Source organism: Rhipicephalus microplus, chromosome X (assembly GCF_043290135.1).
Source record: "Rhipicephalus microplus isolate Deutch F79 chromosome X, USDA_Rmic, whole genome shotgun sequence".
NCBI lineage: Eukaryota > Metazoa > Arthropoda > Arachnida > Ixodida > Ixodidae > Rhipicephalus > Rhipicephalus microplus.
The window spans coordinates 175,361,994-175,384,452 of NC_134710.1; the positions used below are offsets into that span (position 1 = coordinate 175,361,994).

At 48.1% G+C, this 22,459-nt stretch overlaps 1 protein-coding gene and 1 pseudogene across 2 annotated transcripts in view; one reads left to right on the forward strand and one right to left on the reverse strand.

The window, feature by feature from the left end:
- Nucleotides 1-22,157, forward strand: part of Prp19 (pre-mRNA processing factor 19) — a 40,176-nt gene extending 18,019 nt beyond the window's left edge. For both annotated transcript variants that reach the window (XM_037428614.2, XM_037428615.2), the window contains exon 3: nt 20,966-22,157. In XM_037428614.2, the coding sequence (XP_037284511.2) occupies nt 20,966-21,676 (711 nt within the window). In that variant the 3' untranslated portion in view covers nt 21,677-22,157. The remainder of the gene's footprint in view (nt 1-20,965) is intronic.
- LOC142776920 (uncharacterized) lies at nt 1,135-1,983 on the reverse strand (annotated as a pseudogene).
- Nucleotides 22,158-22,459: the final 302 nt, after the last annotated feature.

Sequence of the window (22,459 nt, forward strand, 5' to 3'; positions counted from 1 at the left end):
CTTAATCCATCCTTCTGTTGCCCTTAGCGGATAGGAAGTGCGATTTCTTAGGTGTCACTTATCTTGGGATGCTTCACACGTCTGTTTTTATTAGTATGACCTGTTGTGTAGATAAGTCCTTTTTTTTTGTTTTTCTGATGCGCGTGGACGCGCAAGTTCCAACACGCGTTCAAGCTCAGCCATGGCTACTTTGAGCTTATCTGGAGAAAGTCGCCGTGGGCGAGCGAAAACAGGTGGACCAGTGGTGATGATATGGTGGTGGACGTCATGTTGCACAGCTTTTGTCCAGTCAGGCGGCTGCGTGATGTTTGGGGATTCTCGTAGAAGTCCTGCGGAACGGTCATCGGCCACTGTTGTAGTTGGGTTGATTATATTCGAGTCATTTTTTTATTTTGTTACATACTAGGGAGCTTTAGAATACCGTTTGCAAGCGCTGCGGGCGAAGCGGGCGCCATAAGAGTTTTAGAATAGCGTTTGTCCTGCTGAGAACCACAATGCACGATCGCAGCGACACCGTAGCCTTGAAACCAGCGCTTGCGTGCCACATGCGGGCCGCCATCATCGCACGCAATTCCAGATTTTCTGCGTGCGGTCTGCGAACGCGAACGCCGACTCACGTTACAACGCATGTGCAGTGGCAGCGACCGCACCGCAAGGGCTCGTTGTGCGCTATTCTAGAATTTTCTGCTGTCGGCCTTCTATGAAGGCCTAAGGCAGGAGTGGGCATAAATAACATAACACAAGGTCGGAAAAAAAGAAAAGAAAAAGAAACACCATGGACAGAGAGCAGTGTAGTAGTGTCCAGCAGGCGTTGCCGTTTCACATCGACCAGCAGTCCATGGTGGTTTAATAAGTCGGCACCAATGAGGGCATGGCGTACGTCGGCGATGAGGAAAACCCAACGAAACAGGCGGTGCAAGCCTAGGTTTTGAGTAAGTGACCGCGATTTTTATACGGGCATCTTGCTACCATTGACAGCTTGCAGGTAGGAGATTGGGGGTATTGTTCAGTTGGGTTTTTGAGCCGGAATAACGCAGACCTCTGCACCAGTGCCCACCAGGTACTGCTGGCCTTTGTTTTTGTCCATGACTTGAAACAGGCGACTTTTGGGTTGGCATTAACCAGCCGTCGCCGTCAACGGTCGGCCTGCCTGTTTTCCTGCCACAAGCAAGGTTGGAGACAGTGACGCGCATCCTGTCCAAAACGGCGATGGTAATAGCATATCCCAGATGGTGTGGGGGACCGAGAGCGTTGTGCGCGTCCATAATGCGGGGAGCTTCGGCTGCGGTTTTGGTGACGTGGAGTGGTCTAATGACGCTCCACAACATAAACCAGTTCTTCTAGGTGATCACAAAGCGCGTCAATGAGAGAAGCAGTGTCAAATGGTGTTTTTAGAGCGGCACTCACGTTATTGAATGACGGCGTGACGTTGCACACTGACGGCGTGGCCACTTCCAAGACCTTGTCCACCAGGCTGGCCAAACTGTTGAAGTCCAATGTGGACGCAGTGGCTAGTACCATTTGCAAATTGCCAGGAAGACGCTGCAGAAACAGTTTTCGCAACAAGTTCTCGTCAGTAGTGGTGGTGTTGTCGCTCATGAGTTTACGCATATGACGAAGAAGTTGGCTGGGCCGGCGGTTGCCTAATTTCTCTGCGGAGAGCAACTGCTGTATGCGGGAACGTTGTGGTGCCGTCGTTCGCTCCAACAGAGCAGTCTTGAGAGTGCTGTACAGTGTGGTGGAGGGGAGTCCGGAAAGCAGGTCAGATGCTTTTTCGGCAGCAGCTGGTGACAGCGCTGAAACGAGATGGTACTTGCGTTGTTCTGTGCGCACGCCAGAAAGCACGAATTGTGACTTGGCTTAAATGGACCAGATCGAAGGGTTGCGGTTCTAGTAGGCTGGTAGTCGGAGGGAGACCGCAGAGACGTCATTATCGGTCATGCCGGTAGCTTCCGTGTTTAGGTGCGTCTTGTTGCTCTGCATGATTTTACAATACTTCGGCAGTGCTGCGAAGGACTACAGGTCACCACTTTGTAGAGCCAGGTTGTACGACACCGACACGTCTTTTCAGTAACAACGTCTACTTTATTCTGTCAACCAGAGAGTCGAAAATAGAGCAGGTGCACGCAGTGCACCGGAAGTGGCAAGAGTGAAAGTGAGGAAGGAGAAACAAAAAGAAGAGCGGCACGTTGCTTGGAATGCTGCCCCGCAGGGTTTTTATGACCCCAGGGGGTACGCGCTGGTGGCTGCGTCGCTACAAGTTCTCGCAATAAAAAATGTGCAAAAACCGTCGAAGTGGGCTGGTTTTTGTTATAAAGAGCTGCGTTGTTTTTGCTGTGAAGTGTTCATCCATTGAGAGAATGAAATAATTGGAAGCCTTTTTCTTTGGTTTTGTTTTCGATTACACTGGACTACACTCTCTTTACTACAATTCTTACAGGCTCTTCGACATATATGTCTTTATAAAGCATGTGCGCAATGTGAGCGCTAAGTGTTGAGCCCATCAGGATTTCGAACTTCGCTACGCTCTTATTTCCACTTTAGCAATCAAAAACTCGCCAAATGTAGCGAAATCACAAGTTCATCGCACATGATAATCCTGTACGATGCGAGGAGGAATGGGGGTGGTGGGTGGCGAATGCATAGCAAAGCAGGATAGAAAACAATTTACAACTCATATTTCTCATGTATGGACCATACTAGAGTATTTGCCCTAATTATGTCATGTGAATCACTGTTCTGGCGTCACCAAGGGCGCTAAAAGAACGAGAAGCGCCAACTAGACTGCGTATCTTCAGAAGCTGTTCTAGGGCCCTACATAGATAGCACATCCAAACATGGAAACAGAAGAGCAGTCTTGATACTGCAAATACCGCTCTCAGAAATCTTAAAGCTGCAGAAAAGCAGGTGAAGTGATGTATTTTATGCTCATATTGTGCGCTTGGATAAAAATAAGACAAACGGCGGCGGCGTCATCTTTCTCGGAACTTCGGCGGCGGTGCGAACAGTGTGAGCAAAAACGGGCAGTGGCGCGCGGGGCACAGCTCTATCGAGAAGTGAACGGTGTATTTGCACGACGGCCATGACAAGATATCATGGCAGAACGCATGCAATTACAAGCGATAGTTCCTTCTTGCCTTGTGCAATGCTCCTCTCTTTCTTCTTTCGCCCTTTCAGCTGCCAGCTTTTCTCTCTCCAATTCCAACTTCAATTGTTGCTCTCTTTCTTCCTTCAGCTGTTGCTCCTTTGCCTCTCTTTCTTTCTTCTCTCTCGCAGCTGCCAACCTCTCTCTCTCCAACTCAGCTGCTTTTTCTTCCTTGGCCCTCTCAGCTGCCAACCTTTCTCTCTCCACCACCTCTTTCTCCTTCTGGCTTACCCATTTTCGTAGTTCGGCGCCAGAAAGACCCATCTTCTCACCAAGAGCGACTAACTTTTCGAGATCCATTGTGTCTCGCAAATGAAGTCTTGCCACGTGCAAAAAGTATCTGCCTAAATCAGTCTATCGGAACACTCCACTGCACTCGTTAACGAGAACACTGAACAACACACAAAATCGTTCCGATAGCACTATCAACACTCGAGGCTCTTTCTTACTACTTTGGACACACTGTGCACCAAAAGGTCCTGTGTCACGGACGCCAGATTAATTGTCACACACAGGTCCCGTTAGTTAGGGAGGCGATCGCCGGGCTAATTCCAAGGGCCGAAGTATCGGCCCCCCGAACCGCACCACGAAAGCGTGGACAGTTTAGAAGTGGTCCTTTTTGGCGCGCCAGCGGACGCAGGCTGTGGCCCAAAGAACAAGTCAGAGCCGAGAGTTGATAAACGAAATTATATTCTCAATAATTGCAGATCAAAACAACTCACAAGTATGCACTCTCCACGAGAGTTGAGTACAATATATCACCAAACAAACAACGTACTACACAGTACAATCAGCCACACTCGAAACAACGGACACAGACCACAATACGCACTACAATGCAGTCGCATGCATTGAACAACCAAGACACTTAAAGACTAAAGAGATAGAAAACCTATCCAGTCCAAAGCTCTTGGAACAAATGTCTGGATGATACTCTTCCGAGAATCACTCACTCAAAGTCCAGCGTGGTTGTCGTCTGTCGCCCCTTGAAGTCTCTCTTCCAGGAAACCTCGCCGAAGTTTCTCTTCCAGGAAACCTCGCGTCTTCAATCGGCCACTCTCCAAGCTTCAAACTTCTTCGCCGGAAACACGTCGGCTTCACACACGCAGCTGTTGCCACGCGTCTTCGCTCGATAGCGGTAAACACACACTCTTGCCTGTAGCTCGAGTCGTCACCCCTCAGGTGGAAATCCTCTTCATCTCCTGCTTTGTCTCTACGGACAAAACCTTCGCCGACTACACGGCGGTATACCCTACGCGCTCTGGCGCTAACTTCCGTCTTCTCCTGATCTTTCGTCTCGGTTGCTCGATTAAATACCTTCCGCGCGAGATTCCAGAAGGTTCTCGTCATTTCGTCGGCGCGATACGCAGTGAAGGCTGGTGGAAGGCGTGAGACTCTACGAGGGCCGTCCCTGACAGATGACTCAACCCGGCATAACACGCCCCTTTCCATCTAGAAATTTCCAGTGCTTGCTCGGCCGCCGTTGTGGGGTGAGGAGGTTCGTCGGCGAAGCCACGCTTCCGAGAGGAGAGGCTCGCGCGCCGGGGAGCCTTTAGATGTTTGTTTTCTTTTTCTTTCTTTTTCGTTGACCTCGCGGCGTCACTCCGGTGGTTCGTCGCGAGAATTTGGTGGCGCGCTCGTTTTGAGCGCTCGTTCTGTGACACCTTTCTTTTCCCTTTATCTCGCTTTCTCCGTACACATCGCAATTTCCTCTTTATTTGCTTTGAGTCTTTGTTCCAGAAAGGTTTTTCTTTTTTTCTTTTGATTTTTATTGTTTATCTGAAAGCCCCCATTAAGATTATAATGCTGATTGTGCAAAATCCTCGTCATTGTCGGTCACTGCGATAGTTCATCTTAACAGAAGGGGCCTGTTATGCGGTTCGTCTTAAGCAGATTTTTTTTTTTGCATTGAGTGTGGCAAAGCAAACAAACACTCCAGGTTTGTTCATCTTAAGCAAGAATTTGTCTTAGAAGAGTTAGTCTTAACGGGAGTGTTAGATTGTAATACGATGGCTGACTTTAGGTAGCAAAAGTATGGAAAAGAACTTGATACATTCGAGTAAGTATGGTATGTGCCACTTTTTAATTACCTGGAAGAATAGAAGTACTAGCACTTAATCATCATGTGGCTAATAAATGATTGTAAGCTCATTTAAAGGGCAAAGTTCTGAGGGATTTATTATGGTGAGAAAAAAAAGTGAAAAGTACACAGCCGTAGCAGTTTTCGACATGGCACCTAAACTGCAGTGTATGGGGAAGAGTGGAGTGGAATAAACAAAATGGTAGATTCTGCCTGACCAACCACTCTACTTCTTATCAGCGCAGTTGAACGTGAATGTTTAGTTTTACAAATGCAAGGCTTGTTATCGCTGGAACACTTCACATGCATTAATAGCAGAGCGTGAAATCCTAAGCCAAGAAACGCTGTTGATTTCACTCTCTCATTAGTAGTTTGTTCCTGAGCATACCCATCTAGGGACAACCATGTTGTTCTTTTGGTACATATTGCAAGCCAGAATTGTGTATTTAATGGGGTACAACCTTCAAAAAGGGGGGGGGGGGCAGCTTATATAAAGAAGGCCTTTTTGTCCCACAACAAATATTACTTTACAGCATTTCCCCGCAGGGGCGCCTGCGCAAGTAGGCGTTTGGTGTGTAGCGACACCAAGGACCCGAGCTAACGGGGGAGTCTTGACTCCCTCCCACGCCTAGCCGTGCGTGGCTTTGCCGTGTCCGGGGAAAAGGGGATCCTGGGGGTTGAGCGAATGCTGGGTGATTGGACCTTTAAGGCCCCCCGGCAGAGGCAACACACCTCTTTGGCCCCGGCTTCACGTAGACGGCACCCCTGGGCTGACCCACCCAGGGGAAATCGGCAGTCGCCTTTTCCTATCTCTTTCTCCCTACATCTTCGTCTTTATCTCTCACTATCTATCTGTCCTGTCTTCTACTCTCTTCTGTTTACTTCCAATTTTCCTGGCGGCAAGGGTTAACCCTGTGCAAATAGCGTACCTTGGTCTAGGCACATTGGGTTATGGCAGTGTTGTACGGCTGACGTCTGCAAGCTTTCAGCACCTGCAAACTTGCAGCGTCTCCTTGTTGGGCTCCGTGGTGGGTGGCCGCCAACGCTGCTGAACAAAATTAAGACCGGCATGCATGGAGCATTTCCTCTACTGTCTGATCGTACCGGCCTAAAGCGGGTACGCGCCGATGACATAAATTTCTTTAACCAGCCAATAGAAACTTTTCCCCACTTCCACGTCATTCACTGTGAAAAAAAAACGGAAAGCAAGCCAGGACCGTATCTCCTTTTGTAGTTGCGAGAAGTCTTACTGAAACTCTCGGGGCTGGATACAAAGTAACCAAAATGGCTAGCGGAGACCTTCTTCTCGAAATTCGGGACAAAGCACAATTTGTAAAGCTAGACAGCCTCTCAATGTTTGGTGACGTACCGATCACCGTAACACCACACAGATCTATGAACATCACTCGCGGAGTGGTATCTGACGCAGACTTACTTGACCTGACCGAAACTGAACTTTTGGAAGGGTGGAAGAGCCAAAACGTCACTAATGTACAGAGAATTATCATCAGAAGAGATAATAAGGAAATACCGACGAAACACTCAATACTCACGTTTGCATCCAGTAAACTACCAGATTCCATTCAAACAGGGTACACCAAGACATCTATCAGGCCGTATATACCAAACCCTCGTCGTTGCTTCCAATGCCAGAGGTATGGCCATGGCTCTAAAACCTGTCGTGGTCGCCAGACCTGTGCACAATGTGGAGTCCTAGGCCACGTGTCTGAGAACTGCAAACAACCGCCACACTGTGCAAACTGCGAAGGAAACCATGCCGCATATTCACGCTCCTGCACATACTGGAAAAAAGAAAAAGAAGTAATTACATTAAAGGTAAAGGAGAACATAACATTTAATGAAGCACGGCGAAGAGTCACTCCATTCTATGGACCTACATACGCTGATGCGGCGCGTCAGGGGGCACCGCCGCACCAGCCTTCGCCACTCTTTCGGCCCGCGCATACCGAGCCGGCGGTTGTGGCACCTGCCCCCAAGACGGCTGTAGCCCAGGCTACACCGCCTACTCCCAAACAGAGACCGGAGACTCCAGAGTCCTCGGGTCTCAAGGCCTCCCCTCACCAGGCGAGGCCCATAATCCGAACTAACAGCCCGCATGTGCGGGCATCCAGTGCCTCCGAGGAGGCAATGGATACGTCGGTATCCCTGGTGCCGAAAGAGCGGCGTGGCTCCTTGGAGCGCGCCAAGAAAACAAAAAAGCAAATAACAGGGCCCGGTGACGGCCCTGTTAAGTGAACTCAAATTCCCCGTCTAAACAGCCACTCGCTTTTCGTACACACAGCACTATTTTACATTCACCATGAACACTCAAATTATACAATGGAACGTCAGGGGCCTTCTCAGGAACCTTGACGACATCCAAGAACTCTTACACGAACACTCACCAAAAGTGCTGTGTGTACAAGAAACACACCTTAATTCAAAACACACAAATTTTCTTCGTAAATACGTTATTTTTCGAAAGGACCGTGATGATGCCATGACATCATCCGGAGGTGTTGCCATCATAGTAAATCAAGGAATTGCATGCACACATTTCCAACTCCAAACATCCCTTGAGGCAGTGGCTGTTCGAGCGGTTCTTTTTGATAAACTGATCACAATCTGCAGTATTTACATTCCTCCTAGCTATCAGCTGCAAAAACGTGATTTATACTCTTTAATTGATGAACTTCCGGAGCCTTATGTTCTCCTTGGAGACTTTAATGCGCATAGCAGGCTATGGGGTGACTCTCGGTATGACGCGTGAGGTCGACTGATCGAACAGTTCCTTATCTCATCGAGCGCGTGTCTCCTAAATCGAAAAGAACCAACCTATTATAACCTCGCTAGTAACACCTACTCCTCCATAGACCTGAGCATAGTATCTCCATCTCTTGTGCCTCTACTCCAGTGGAAAGTCGTCAGTAATCTGTACGGAAGTGACCACTTCCCCGTAGTTTTGAGCACAACGACAGTAACTGAGTGTCCACCACGTGTTCCCAAGTGGCTCATAAACAGAGCCGACTGGGAACAGTTTTATACTATCGCTTGTCTAGGTTGGAATGACATCTGTACTTTGAACATTGATGTTGCTGTGAACTACTTCACAGCGTTTTTGATTGATGCTGCAACAAAATGCATCCCACAAACAAATGGACACCCTGGAAAACGATGTGTGCCATGGTGGAACTCTTAATGCCGAAACGCGCGCGAACAGCAAAACAGAGCTTGAAGGCTGCTCCGGAATTCACCGACAGCCGAAAATCTTGAAACCTTCAAGAAAATAAAGTCTCAAGGCAGGAGAACGCGTCGGCAGGCCAGAAGAGAAAGCTGGCAGAAGTTTTTATCAGGGGTTAATTCATACACACAGGAGGCTAAAGTCTGGAACATGGTCGGTAGGATAGCAGGAAAACAAGTACACACACTTCCACTCGTAAACACTCAGGGTGATACCTTGGAAGATCAGGCAAACTTCCTCGGTGCACACTTCAAACAGGTATCCAGCTCGTCCCACTATACTGACACTTTCCAAAAATACAGAACAAGAATAGAAAAGCAGAAACTCAAACACAAATCCACTAGATACGAGGCATATAACCAAGCTTTCAGTCTAGCTGAGCTCCGAACATCTCTAAACTCCTTCAGTACTTCTGCCCCAGGTTCTGACCGTGTGATGTATGAAATGTTAAAAAACCTACCAAACGAAACCCGAAAAACCTTACTTTGTTTGTACAATGCTATTTGGTCTTCTGGCACTATTCCTACCTCCTGGAAAGAGGCTATTGTTATTCCCATTTTGAAAGAGGGCAAGGACCCTTCTTTACCCTCGAGTTATAGGCCTATAGCACTTACAAGCTGCTTGTGCAAAGTCTTCGAAAAAATGATAAACTGCCGACTTGTACATTTTCTTGAAACAAATAATTTGCTCGACCCATTTCAGTGCGGGTTTCGAGAAAGTAGATCCATCACAGACCACCTTGTTCGTATCGAGGCACAGATCAGAGACGCCTTCGTCCATAAACAATATTTTCTCTCTGTATTCCTCGATATCGAAAAGGCTTATGATAAAACATGGCGTTTCGGAATTCTAAGAGACCTGTCCCACCTTGGTGTGCGCGGAAGAATGTTTCATATAATCGAAAGTTACCTGTCAAACCGGACATTCCGTGTCTGTCTGGGCAGTGTGCTCTCTCAAACATTTGTCCAGGAAACAGGCGTGCCACAAGGTGGTGTGCTTACTTGCACACTTTTTATTATTAAAATGAATTCTTTGCACTTGTCCATTCCCCGTAATATGTTCTATTGTACATATGTCGACGACGTTCAGCTTGGCTTCAAGTCATGCAACTTGGCCATGTGTGAGGGGCAGGTTCAGCTGGGTTTAAATAAGGTCTCCAAATGGGCAGATGAAAACGGATTTCGATTTAACCCACAAAAAAGCACGTGTGTCTTGTTCTCTCGAAAGAGAGGCATGCACTCGAAACCTGACATTCGAATGAATGGGCAACGTCTGTCCGTCAAAGCCCAGCATAAATTCTTAGGCTTACTCTTGGACAACAAGTTGGCAACGTCTGTCCGTCAAAGCCCAGCATAAATTCTTAGGCTTACTCTTGGACAACAAGTTGACCTTCGTACCCCACATAAAGTATTTAAAAACAAAATGTTTAAAAGCCATGAATGTTATAAAAGTGTTGTCACGTACTACGTGGGGTAGTGACAGGAAATGCCTCATGAACCTGTATAGAAGCCTAATTCGCACCCGCTTAGATTATGGGGCCATTGTTTATCAGTCTGCGACTCAAAGTGCTTTGAAGATGCTGGACCCTGTGCACCATTCGGGCATCCGCCTTTCTACGGGTGCTTTTCGCACCAGCCCCGTAGAAAGCCTTTACGTTGAGTCAAATGAGTGGTCGCTTCATCTGCAAAGAACCTACATGTCCTTTGTATATTTCCTTAAGGTGAAAGCAGACATGAGGCACCCCTCATACTCTACTATTAATGACTTGTCGAGCTCCATTCTTTTTCAAAACAGGCCTTCATTGAGGCAGCCCTTCTCAGTTCGCCTGAAGGGTCTAGCTGAGGACACTGGAGTGTCACTCGAACACAGTTTAATGGCTCCTGTAGCATACCCGCCACCGTGGCAGTGGCAGACTATAGATTGCGATGTGTCTTTCCTAGAAGTTACTAAACATGCGCCTATTGCCCATATTCGAACATACTTCTTGGAACCTCAACACAAATACACACATCCTGAATTTTTTACAGATGCCTCTAAGTCTAACTCCTCTGTGTCCTACGCTGCTGTTGGTCCTTCCTTTTCGGATGCTGGCCCTCTACATCCAGGCACAAGTATCTTCACAGCCGAAGCTTACACGATACTTGTGGCAGCTAAACACATCAAACAATCACAAATACAAAAAGCAGTAATTTATACAGACTCCCTCAGTGTGGTAACGGCTCTGCAGTCTTAAAAAACAAAAAAACCCTGTCCTCGTTTCACTTTACTCCATTTTATGCACACTCTACACACTCAACCGACATGTTGTTGTGTGCTGGGTGCCAGGGCACCGTGAGATTCAAGGCAACATGATGGCGGATCAGCTTGCTGCATCCGCCCACGAAAGCACCGCCATTACACCTTTATCAATCCCGGCCCTTGATCTTAAGCCGTCTCTCAAACGAAAACTCAGGGACTACTGGCAGAGCAAGTGGGATACACACACACAAAACAAACTACACGTTATCAAGCCACACCTTGGCCATTGGCCACCAGTATCAAAATCACGTCACACAGAGGTAACATTAACGAGGCTCAGGATAGGACACACATACACGACACACTCATATCTTTTCTCCGGTGGCGATCCCCCATTGTGTGACAGATGTGGTGAAGCACTAACAGTTCTTCACATTTTAATTCAGTGCAAACAATTGGACACTCTAAGAAAACAACACTTTCCTTCACCCTACCGACAACATATACCTTTACACCCTGCAATGTTCGTCGGTAGGGAACCGCTTTTTAGTCACAAATCATTGTTAGCGTTTTTAAAAGAAATTCATAGCTTTCATGTCTTATACCCGGGCATACCGTAGCACGACCTCTCCAGAGAGGTTTTCGCTGCGGTGGCTACACAATAAAGCACTTGCCTCACGGCCCTTGGACGCAAGGGTATGAACGAGTGAGGCACTTGTGCTAATGCCATACATGTCCACCATCGTTTTTATTATCATTAACTTTTGCCATCTATTCGCACCACACACACCTTTCACGGCATGGTCATGATTTTATTAATTGTATGTTTTTACCCGCTTTACTGCGAGGAATTTTATGACCCTTATACAGCCGCTAATCACAATCATTGTCCACATTCCTGTCTCATGAACTGGCGCTCTTTGGCCATCAAATGGCCCTTGCGCCAAAAAAACACCATATATCATCATATATGCTTTACAGCATTTGATTGACAGAAGCAAGAGAAAATTGGCACATTTGAAAGAAGACTGCAGAAGAGAGCCAGTAGTCTTTTCTTTGATAATGTAGTGTCTCTATTGGATGCAGTGTATTTGGCTTGTATGTTCACATTCCACTTATGTTCCACACACGGTGTGTTACGAAGCCTCTCTAGGAATGCTTGGTATTTCAAAGTAAGGCACCTGCTAAGTATTGTTGGCTAATGTGAAATTAATTAAGAAGCTATTGAGAATAATAAGTTTATTATATTATGGCTGACTATTTCAGCTTCAGTGTTTTTGTAATATTCAACTTGATAAAAAAAAAAACTAGTAAGATGGAGTATAAACTCATCAGTATTATATATATATAAAGTAGATTCTCCGTGAGCAGTTGCAACGTGGTTTATTTCGACGTTTCGGCCAGAATATGGCCTTCATCAGGAATTTCCGATGAAGGCCAGACTTTAGCTGAAACGTCGAAATAAAGCACGTGACTGCTCACGGAGGATCTACTTAACTACTTGCAACGCCACGGCCACTCCACCACCATGCCTGCATATATATATATATATATATATATATATATATATATATATATAATCGGGTTACCTGGCGGATCATGGGAGAGGCCTTTGTCCTGCAGCGTACGCAGTCAGGCTGATGATGATGATATGTATCGCAATACCACTTCGCACCAAGACATTGCGCGCGCTTCTCTTCTGTGGGAAAGGGGACAATACTCCCAGTCGCATGGATCCCATGACGCAGTCACCATGTGTTCAACAAGGACAGCATCTAAGCCTCCTCGTCACCCGCTTTCCTGTCTGCGCTAGAGCACCATCCTGGGAAGGGGTCCAGGCCTCCTCGGTAACTCAATGGTACTTTCACCACACTTCCCTGATGAATGATATTGCCTCGCTTATTGCAGCGACGACAGCATATTTCGCGGCTGCCAGCAAGGGTTCTCCAGGTGGCTCACATGACGATGCTGCTAAGATCATCAGCGAAGCTGCGCGCTTGGGCCAACTACTTCAGAGCTTGGCACCTTCGAACTGCGGGGTCTCAACCACCAGCCTGAGTACCAGGACCCCTGCTATCTCCACAGCCGTCTCCCCTGGTTCCTCTAGCTTCTCACCTGACCTACCCACTGATGGTACGTGGGCAACGTTCTTGCTGGCTCAGGAGCTAGACCGTTCCGCCTTGTAGACTACTGGCTCCTTGATTTCCACATTACCATCAGTGGTTGGTGGATCCCAGGACAATGCCATCCTGTGGATCCAATTGGTTAGTGCTCTCGGCACCCGCAATGCCTGGCCAGAGCATCGGAAATGGCTGGTGGCCATCGAACGCCTTCGTGATGCTGCTAAAGACTGGCACAACTACGAAGGCATCAGACAACAATCTTAGCTGGAATGGTGTGCCAGGTTAAGGTGTGTGTTTCGCTCACTTTTTCTTGCCTCCGACCCAGGCTCTATCACGGGTGTCAGCTCTGCAACTCAACAACTCGACAGTGCACCTCTCGGCATCCAATTTTGGGAAAGAGATTGTACCGACAGTGCAGATTTACCAGACCCCAAGCAGCCCACTTTTGGAGAACTAGGTGGTGAGGGGAAGTACCTCAATTGTTCATCTGTTCCCAGAAGCATCTGCGCAGACAGAATTGCGCACGTGAAAGGAGACATGCTCGACACCGATACTAGCGGCCAGCAGGACTTCATGCCACACTTTTAGGATTCTGCGACTCCCGCACCACTTGACAAAAATACCAACTACAAACCCCAGCTCTTGCCAATGTGGTCCCCATGTTCACCAGTGCTTGAGGAGAGGCAGATTCCAGTTAGTCCAGTGCCAGACTCGCTCCAAGTCAAGGAACCGAACAAGTTCACCACAGCCATCATCTCAGGACCATCGGGATAGCTACTGCTGACTCGAGAGCCGTCACAACCCGGATGTGTGGATGGCTACCACCTGTTGGTTGGGATCAAGGAATCTAATTCGACCAACGCGACTAACCACATGGAAGACATGTCCATGCATTCTATTGTCCTCCTTGCAACAAGACCACAACTATTGGACCCCTTACATGTGTCTTTAAATACGTGTAACGCACACTGGTTACACGCCCCTGTTTCAGCAGCACCATACATTAAGACTTGCTCGCGTCGTGGTTCTGCATTGATGTGAAGTGGAAGACACGTCCGACTACTGATGCACCCTCCTGAGTCAACATCGGCAGTTTCACATGTCAGATGCCAGCGTGGCTGAGAGACAAGCAGCCACAATGCCACAGTCAATGTTCACTGTTAGAGAGATCACCAAATAAGCCAGTGAAACGGAAAAGTTGTCAAGACCTGTGGCTGCAAAGATGCTGCCATCGCAGGCCACCTGACTCATTGATACCGTGACACGACCTGTCATGGCGTGCCGAAGAGAGACCACCCAGGCACAGCCAGTACCACTTACTTGAGACATCGTTGGCACAATTTCAGTAAACGTGGCACTGTGACCAACCGCAGCGACAGAGCCAATTCCAACCTCGGGAAAACACACAAGAATATTTTCACACAAAGGCACAGCGTGGCCAAGACCGACCACCGCGATTCAGCCAGTACCGGCCACCCGAAGCATTGGCAGCTTCTCCGCACGCTTTGCAGTCATGGCCGAGTGTCATGACCAAGAAAGACACTGGGGCTCGGGCACCCAGGCGGCTATATGGAGAGGGAACAAAAGAAAGTCAGATTAAAACAGCCGGCCCGCAGCAAGTGTGCTGTCTCTCTCGTTTATGCCGTACAATGGCGCAGTCAACTATTAAATGTCAAGAAAGAAAAGTGGGTGAAAAGATAACTTGCCGTAGGCAGATGCCAAACCTGTGACCTTCGGATGATGCGTTCGATGCTCTATCACTTAGCTACCATGGCAGCTATCCGCCAAGCAACTTTATTGGCTATATATGTGAATTAAACATGAGAGTGTCAGTCAGCGCCACCAGTTGCCGTGGCGGCGGCGAGTGTGGCACACTCTTTATGAGCCTGTTTGATATGTGAATTAAACATGGAAGTGTCAGTCAGCGCCACCAGTTGCGGTGGCAGCGGCGAGTGTGGCACACACTTTATGAGCCTGTTTGGCATCACATAGCACGTGAATTTATTACGAGCTGGCAGCTGACCAATAGTCCCTCGTAAACAACCTAAAGATACCAAGTCTGCCAGTACGAGACCCTCATTAATGAATTAAGGAAAGACGTGCAGGGCCAATTTTTTCATGTTTAATACAATATTAATGAGATCTAACAGGCAATAATGCCAATGAAAGTATAGGGGAAGTTATTAGACCGAAGTGTAATGGAGATGTCAGGAACAAAAAAGTGGTTGAAAACTTGCCGAGGGCAGGAGCTGAACCTGGGATCTTCGAATAGCACGTTTGATGCTCCACCATTGAGCTACCACGGCCGCTATCCCCCCAGCCACTTTATTGGCTATACATGTGAATTAAACGGAGTGTCAGTCAGCACCACCAGTATATATGTATGTATATATATATATATATTGTGGGCATTTGCTACTTACATCGTCCTCATTCCTGCATGATCACAATCACCATCATCCACTTGTCTCTTTGTCCTCATTGCCACTCTGGGTCATTATCATCGTCTGTGTACTGGCTCTGCCCGTTCGTTTTGCGAGGTCTTTCCTCAATTAAACGCTGTCGCAACCAAGACTACCAAGACTTCATACGTGGTGGAGGTGGATTTTCGGTCCTCTTACCTCCCGCAGCCCGCTCTACCCGCTGGAGCTTCGTTCAGGCCGCCGATTGCGCCCACTGTCAGGCAGCATGTCCCAGACCGAGCCTACCGGAGCTGATGTCATCAACCACGCACCGACGCAAGCTGCCCCTCCTATTTACATACACGGACATCAGCGGGAACCCCCGCTCTTCGCTGGTCTTCATGAAGAAGACGTAGAAGACTGGCTCGACGACTACGACCGCGTAAGTGTGTTAATCGGTGGGACGAGGCCGCCAAACTGCATTACGTCCCTTTTTATCTGACCGGAGTCGCAAAGACATGGTATTTTAACCATGTCATTGACCTACCCGACTGGGCTACCTTCCAGCAGCAGCTGCGACACGTTTTTGGGACCCCGGACATTTGATCCGCCGTCGCGAAGAGGACACTTGATACTCGCCGACAACATCCTGGTGAATCGTAGACTTCATACATCGAGGATGTCCTCGCACTTTGCCGGCGTGTCAATCAATCCATGCCGGAATCGGACAAAGTGCACCACATATTGAAAGGCATTGGGCCTGTTGCCTTTAATGCACTTGCTGTCCAAAACCCAGCTACCATCGCTGATGTCGTGATGACATGCCAGCGCCTTGATACGCTGGACTCTGTTCGCCTGCAACCAGACATTGACGACCACCACTCTACGTCTCATGGCCACCTGCGTGACCTCATCCGGGACATTATACGTGAAGAATTGCGGTCTATGGGCTTCGCACCTCCTACACCACGTCCTACACAGTCTTCGGGAGTGCCCTTGCGTGACATCGTCAGGGAGGAACTTACATCGCTGACCGGCGTTGCGCCCATACAGCCACCTGCTTCACGCCCCATACCCACGTACCCTGAAGTTGCTGCCGTGCCTCCCAGCGACGCCCACGCGACATTGCTGTGTCCATCCTACGCATCAGTTGCTGCCGCTCCCCCGGTAAACTACCATTCCGTGCTCCCTGACCCTCCAGCCCACCTGACCGCACTATCTTCAGGTGCCCCGAATGCCTTCTATTCCCCACAGTGGCGCTCGTCTCGCCCTGTATGCTACTACTGTGGCTATCGCGGCCACATATCTCGTTTCTGCCGAAAGCGCCAGCAAGATGAGCGTCGGAACGACGTGCGCGAATGGGATTCGTACACTGGGGCATCTTATCAAGGTCGGCGTAATTCGTCTCCCCCGCACCGGTCTCCATCTCCTCCGGCATCGACTGCACCACGAAACAACCGAAACACGAGACACCGCTCGCCTTCGCCCTTCCGCCGTTTCACTTCTCCACTTCGGCCCGCCTTATTCTTATCTGATATTCATTCGGGAAACTAAGTGATGCAGTTTGTGGAGGAAAAACTGCATTCGGAATTAGAACTGAAATTCCTCCATCAGGCCCAAATAACATGCTTTCTGTGGAAGTGGAAGGAGTGCAAGTCGATGCTTTGGTGGACACAGGTGCGACATTGTCTGTGATGCGTGCTGATTTGTGTGAACATTTAAGGAAAGTAATGACGCCTTACGATGGCCCCACGTTAGTCGCTGCCCAGGGGAACGTCATTCGCCCTTCCGCGTTTTGTACTGTGCGTGTGTTGATATCGACGGCATTTGCCATCATGTCCAGTTTGCTGTCCTGTCCCACTGCTCTCACCAACGAATTTTAGGGTGGGATTTTCTATCATCCGCTTCCGCGGCGATTTGTTGTGGACAACGTGTCGTTCACCTCGCTGACACCTACTACATGCTTGACGACGACAATCACAAGCCACTTCGTCTGGTCGCTGCGAAAGACATCGAACTGCCTCCACTACAAGGGCAAATTGTCGGCATTACGTCCAATGACATCTATCACGGTGATGTATTGGTCTCATCGTCACCACTTTGCGTTCGTAAAGGTATAGTTTTTCCGTCCGGTGTCGTTCGTTTTTGCAATGGCTCTGCACTTGTCACCGCTGTCAACTCTACATCGGAGAAGATCTTACTGCCACAGGGCACTACTATGGCCCGTGTTGCCGACTTCTAGCCTGTATTTGTCACGCCACTTCAGGCCATCGCATCCAAAGAACCTTCCCTCCGTGAGCATGTTTTTTCCTCCGCCTTTACCACCGCTATCAGCAGCGAATTGACATATTCACAGAGGCAGCAGCTGCTCGCATTGTTACAGAAACATGCAAATTCTTTCGATTTTTGCTCGTCTAAGCTGGGCCGCACTAATACTACAGCACATCGAATTCAAACTGTTGGGACATCTATCGCACACCGCCGACCCTACCGCGTGTCCCTAGCTGAAAGAAAAATTATAGAAGAAAACGTTGTGGACATGCTTAAACGGGAAGTCATCCGTCCTTCATCTAGCCCTTGGTCGTCTCCTATTGTTTTGGTCCGCAAAAAGGATGGCTCTGTGCGTTTTTGCGTGGACTACTGGGCGCTCAATAAGATCACACGCAAGGACGTGTACCCTATGCCACGCATTGACGACGCCCTTGATTCCCTACAAAGCGCGGAATTTTTTTCAAGCATCGACTTGCGTTCTGGGTACTGGCAGATCCCCATGCATGAAGACGATAAAGAGAAAACGGCGTTTGCAACCCCCGACGGGCTATAGAATTCAACGTGATGCCTTTCGGGTTCTACAACGCACCCGCGACTTTTGAGCGCATGATAGATACCGTGCTGCGCGGCCTGAAATGGAAAAGTTGCCTTTGCTACCTGGACGACATTATTATCTTTTTGTCAAAGTTTCCTGAGCACCTAGAACGACTGGATCAAGTTCTGACATGCCTTGCCGGCGCCGGGCTTCAAATAAACACTAAGAAATGCTTTTTCGCTAGCAAATCTATCAAGGTCTTAGGACATGTCGTTAGCAAAGATGGCATCCGGCCCGACCCTGACAAGATTTCTGCAGTCCTTCACTTTCCGCGTCCCGAAAAACCAAAAGAGCTTCGCAGTTTCCTTGGCCTCGCCTCCTATTTTCGCCGGTTTATCCAGAACTTCGCTTCTATTGCTGCTCCGTTACACCAACTACTCGCTTCGAACGTCCGCTTTCTGTGGTCTGAAGAATGTCAAACGGCATTCGAGCTGTTGAAGCGGCCACTCACGTCTGAACCTCTGCTCTGCCACTTTGACGAAGCCGCATTGACTATCCTTCATACCGACGCTAGCGGCTTTGGTATAGGAGCCGTTCTTCTACAACGCGACAAGTTCTCCCTAGAGAAAGTTGTTGCATATGCCAGTCGCGTACTCACCCCTGCTGAAAAGAACTACACTATAACTGAGCAAGAGTGTTTGGCTGTGGTTTGGTCGGTCCAGAAGTTCCGTCCCTATCTCCACGGCCGTCACTTCACAATGGTTACGGACCACCATGCCTTATGCTGGCTTTCTACACTGAAGAACTTGTCCGGACACTTGGGTCGGTGGATACTACGCTTGCAGGAGTACGACTTTGACATAACTTACAAGTCAGGCAGAAAACATCGAGACGCCGATGCTTTATCTCGTTGCCCACTTCCAACTACCCATATGAGCGTTGGTGAGAATTCAACCGCCACATCTACCAAAGTTCATACGCTCGCATCGATAACGCAGCCCTTTTCGGACGATGAGCCAGCGGTCCGATTCATACTGCAGACGCATGATGGACCACCTTTTGGGAGTTTCTCATCCACTAAACGCGGGACTGCGTCGTCAACTCCTGCACTTTAAGCTGGACAATGGGGTTCTCTACCGCCACGTCTACCACCCTGATGGTCAGCGCTGGGTTCCTGTACTGCCACGCTCTCTTCGACTTCAGGTGCTCGAAGCCTTCCACGACGACTTGACTGCTGGTCATCTTGGTTTTAAAAAAACTTTTGACCGCATTCGATGTCGTTATTACTGGCCTGGCCTTTCTTCTAGTGTAGCTCGGTACGTCGGTTCCTGCTACCCATGCCAGCGTCGTAAACTCCCCACGTCTGCACCTGCTGGACCTCTACAGCCACTTCCGTGCCCTTTAATGACTTTCGAAATTGTAGGTGTTGACCTTTACGGGCCTCTCCCCGTCACATCTGCTGGCAAACGATGGATAGTGACCGCCGTTGATTACCTGACACGCTACGCTGAGACTTCCTCTGTTATTACAGGCTCAGCTGTGGAAGTTGCTGACTTTATTCTTCACGCCATAATCCTGCGTCATGGGGCTCCTCGTGTACTGCTTAGTGATCGCGGCAAAGTGTTCTTATCACAAATGGTAAATGAAGTACTGTGCGCTTTTGGAACTACTCACAAGGCAGCTTCAAGCTACCACCCTCAGACAAATGGTCTCACAGAAAGATTTTACCGAACCCTTGCAGACATGATAGCCATTTACGTCCAACCCGACCACAAAAACGGGGGTACTCTTTTACCATTCCTGACATTCGCTTACAACACTGCCGTTCAGCGAACAACTTGCTACTCACCGTTTTACCTCGTGTACGGACGCACCCTGACTACCTTTCTCGACGTCTCCTTCTTTAGCAGCCATGGGAATTCATGTCAGTCTTCTAGCGAAGAATACATTTCCCGCCTGGCCCAGTCTCGCCATCAGGCTTGCATCAATACTGAAGCGAGACAGCACGAGCAGAAGATCATCTATGACGAATCCCACCGCGTTGTGTCTTTCCAACCTGGTGACGAGGTGCTGCTTTTGACACCTATTCGCACTCCTGGTCTCTGTGACAAATTCCAACCACGCTTCATCGGGCCATACATTGTTTTAGAACAAACTTCGCCGGTTAATTATCGTGTGACACCACTCGTCGCCCCAATAGACCGCCGCTACTGCAGCACAGAGATTGTCCACGTTTGTCGCATGAAACCTTTCACGCGACGTTCCTCGTCACTTTGACTTACGGCGGCCAGGGTGTCCGCTTCCAAGTGGGGGGAATCAGTCTGGGCATTTGTTACTTACATCGTCCTCATTCCTGCATGATCATAATCACCATCATCCGCTTGTCTCTTTGTCCTCATTGCCACTCTGGGTCATCATCATCGTCATCGTCTGTGTACTGGCTCTGCCCGTTCGTTTTGCGAGGTCTTTCCTGAATTAAACGCTGTCGCAACCAAGACTACCAAGACTTCATTATATATATATATATATATATATATATATATATATATATATATATATATATATATATAATTTATTTATATAATGTGTGTGTGTTTGCGAAATATAGAGCTTTGTAATGTTTGTCAAATAGTAAAGCTAGGGTATCGAACTTGGTTAGAAATTTCAATGTACATTTCATATAAGGAGTTTGGGCCTGACTTTTGGTTTGATTTTTCTTTTATTCATTTTCTTGTTCAAGGTAGGCATTCACTCTTGTACAAAAGTGCATGATAACTTCTGGTTCAGTTGTGATGCCAAATTAATTGGAATCAAATTTGAGCTTTCGGATTTTGGCTTAAGGTAAAGGCTGTCTGTACAGTGCAGTGCACCATTGCGAGATTATTTGTGCAAGCTTGTGAGCTTACATTTAATTTATTATTTTTCTGCAGGTGACATCAGTAGTGTTCCACCCAGATGAAGACACAGCAGTGACAGCATCACCAGACACTACAGTACGTGTGTGGAACATCCCATCTGCACAGACAACTCAGATTATTCGTGCTCACGAGGGACCAGTTTCTGGCCTCAGCTTGCATGCAACTGGCGACTACCTGCTGTCAACATCAACTGACCAGCACTGGGCTTTCTCTGACCTTCACACTGGCCGTGTCCTGGCTCGTGTGCTTGACAACTGCGCCCTAACAGCAGCCGAGTTCCATCCTGATGGTCTCATTTTGGGCACGGGCACATCAGATGCCTTAGTAAAAATTTGGGATTTGAAAGAGCGCACCAATGTTGCCAACTTCCCAGGTCACACTGGCTCCATCACTGCTCTGGCATTTTCAGAGAATGGTTATTACCTAGCCACTGCAGCAAGTGATTCTGCTGTCAAGCTGTGGGATTTGCGCAAGCTGAAAAACTTTAAAACCATTGCTCTAGACGATGGCTATGAAGTGCGAGATTTGTACTTTGACCAGAGTGGTACCTACCTGGCAGTTGCAGGGACAGATGTTCGTCTCTACCTCTGCAAGCAGTGGGACACACTCAAGATATTTTCAGACCACACAGCTTTGGCGACAGGTGTGCGATTCACTCATCGTGCCCGCAACGTGGCCTCTGTCTCTATGGACCGTACCCTGAAGATTTATGGGTTAGCATAAAAAGTACATGACTTTGGCATACCCTGGCAACAAGCATTTGTCGTTCAAGTCAAGAAGAGTATGGCTCTCTTATCATTCATTATACCCGGGCAAGAAGCATTTGTCGTTGAAGTCAAGTAGACTATGGGTTATCATAAAAAGTACATGAATTTGGCATACCCTGGCAACAAGCATTTGTCGTTCAAGTCGAGAAGAGTACGGCTCTCTTATTCATTATACCCGGGCAAGAAGCATTTGTCGTTGAAGTCAAGTAGACTCTGGCACTTTTATTCAGTATACCCTGGCAAGAAGCATTTGTCATTGAAGTCAAGAAGACTATGGCATTCTTATTCAGTATACCCTGGCAAGAAGCATTTGTCATTGAAGTCAAGAAGACTGGCATTCTTATTCAGTATACCCTGGCAAGAAGCATTTGTAGTTCAAGTCAAGAAGACCATCTCTTTATGTTTTATTCTAATAAAGGTTGCTTCAAAAAGCATCACACTTTTGCAACAGTTGCTGGTAGTTAGCCCAATTTAAGCTCATAATGAATGCATGTAACATCATGGTAGATCAACAGGCATCTAGCTCTGCTAACTCTTCTTATTTGCCCTGGATACACCAGATTAGCTACCAGTCCTCATATTTGTATGGGCAGCAATAAATCTTCCGATAAATAGCCAACACCATTCATAATGAAAATAAAGGACAGTACTTCTTGACATTTTTCAGGCCTTGGAACCACAACGGCGTACTGAGGTACCCCCCCTCTGCCCACTGATGTGTAGGCCAGGGAAGCCACCA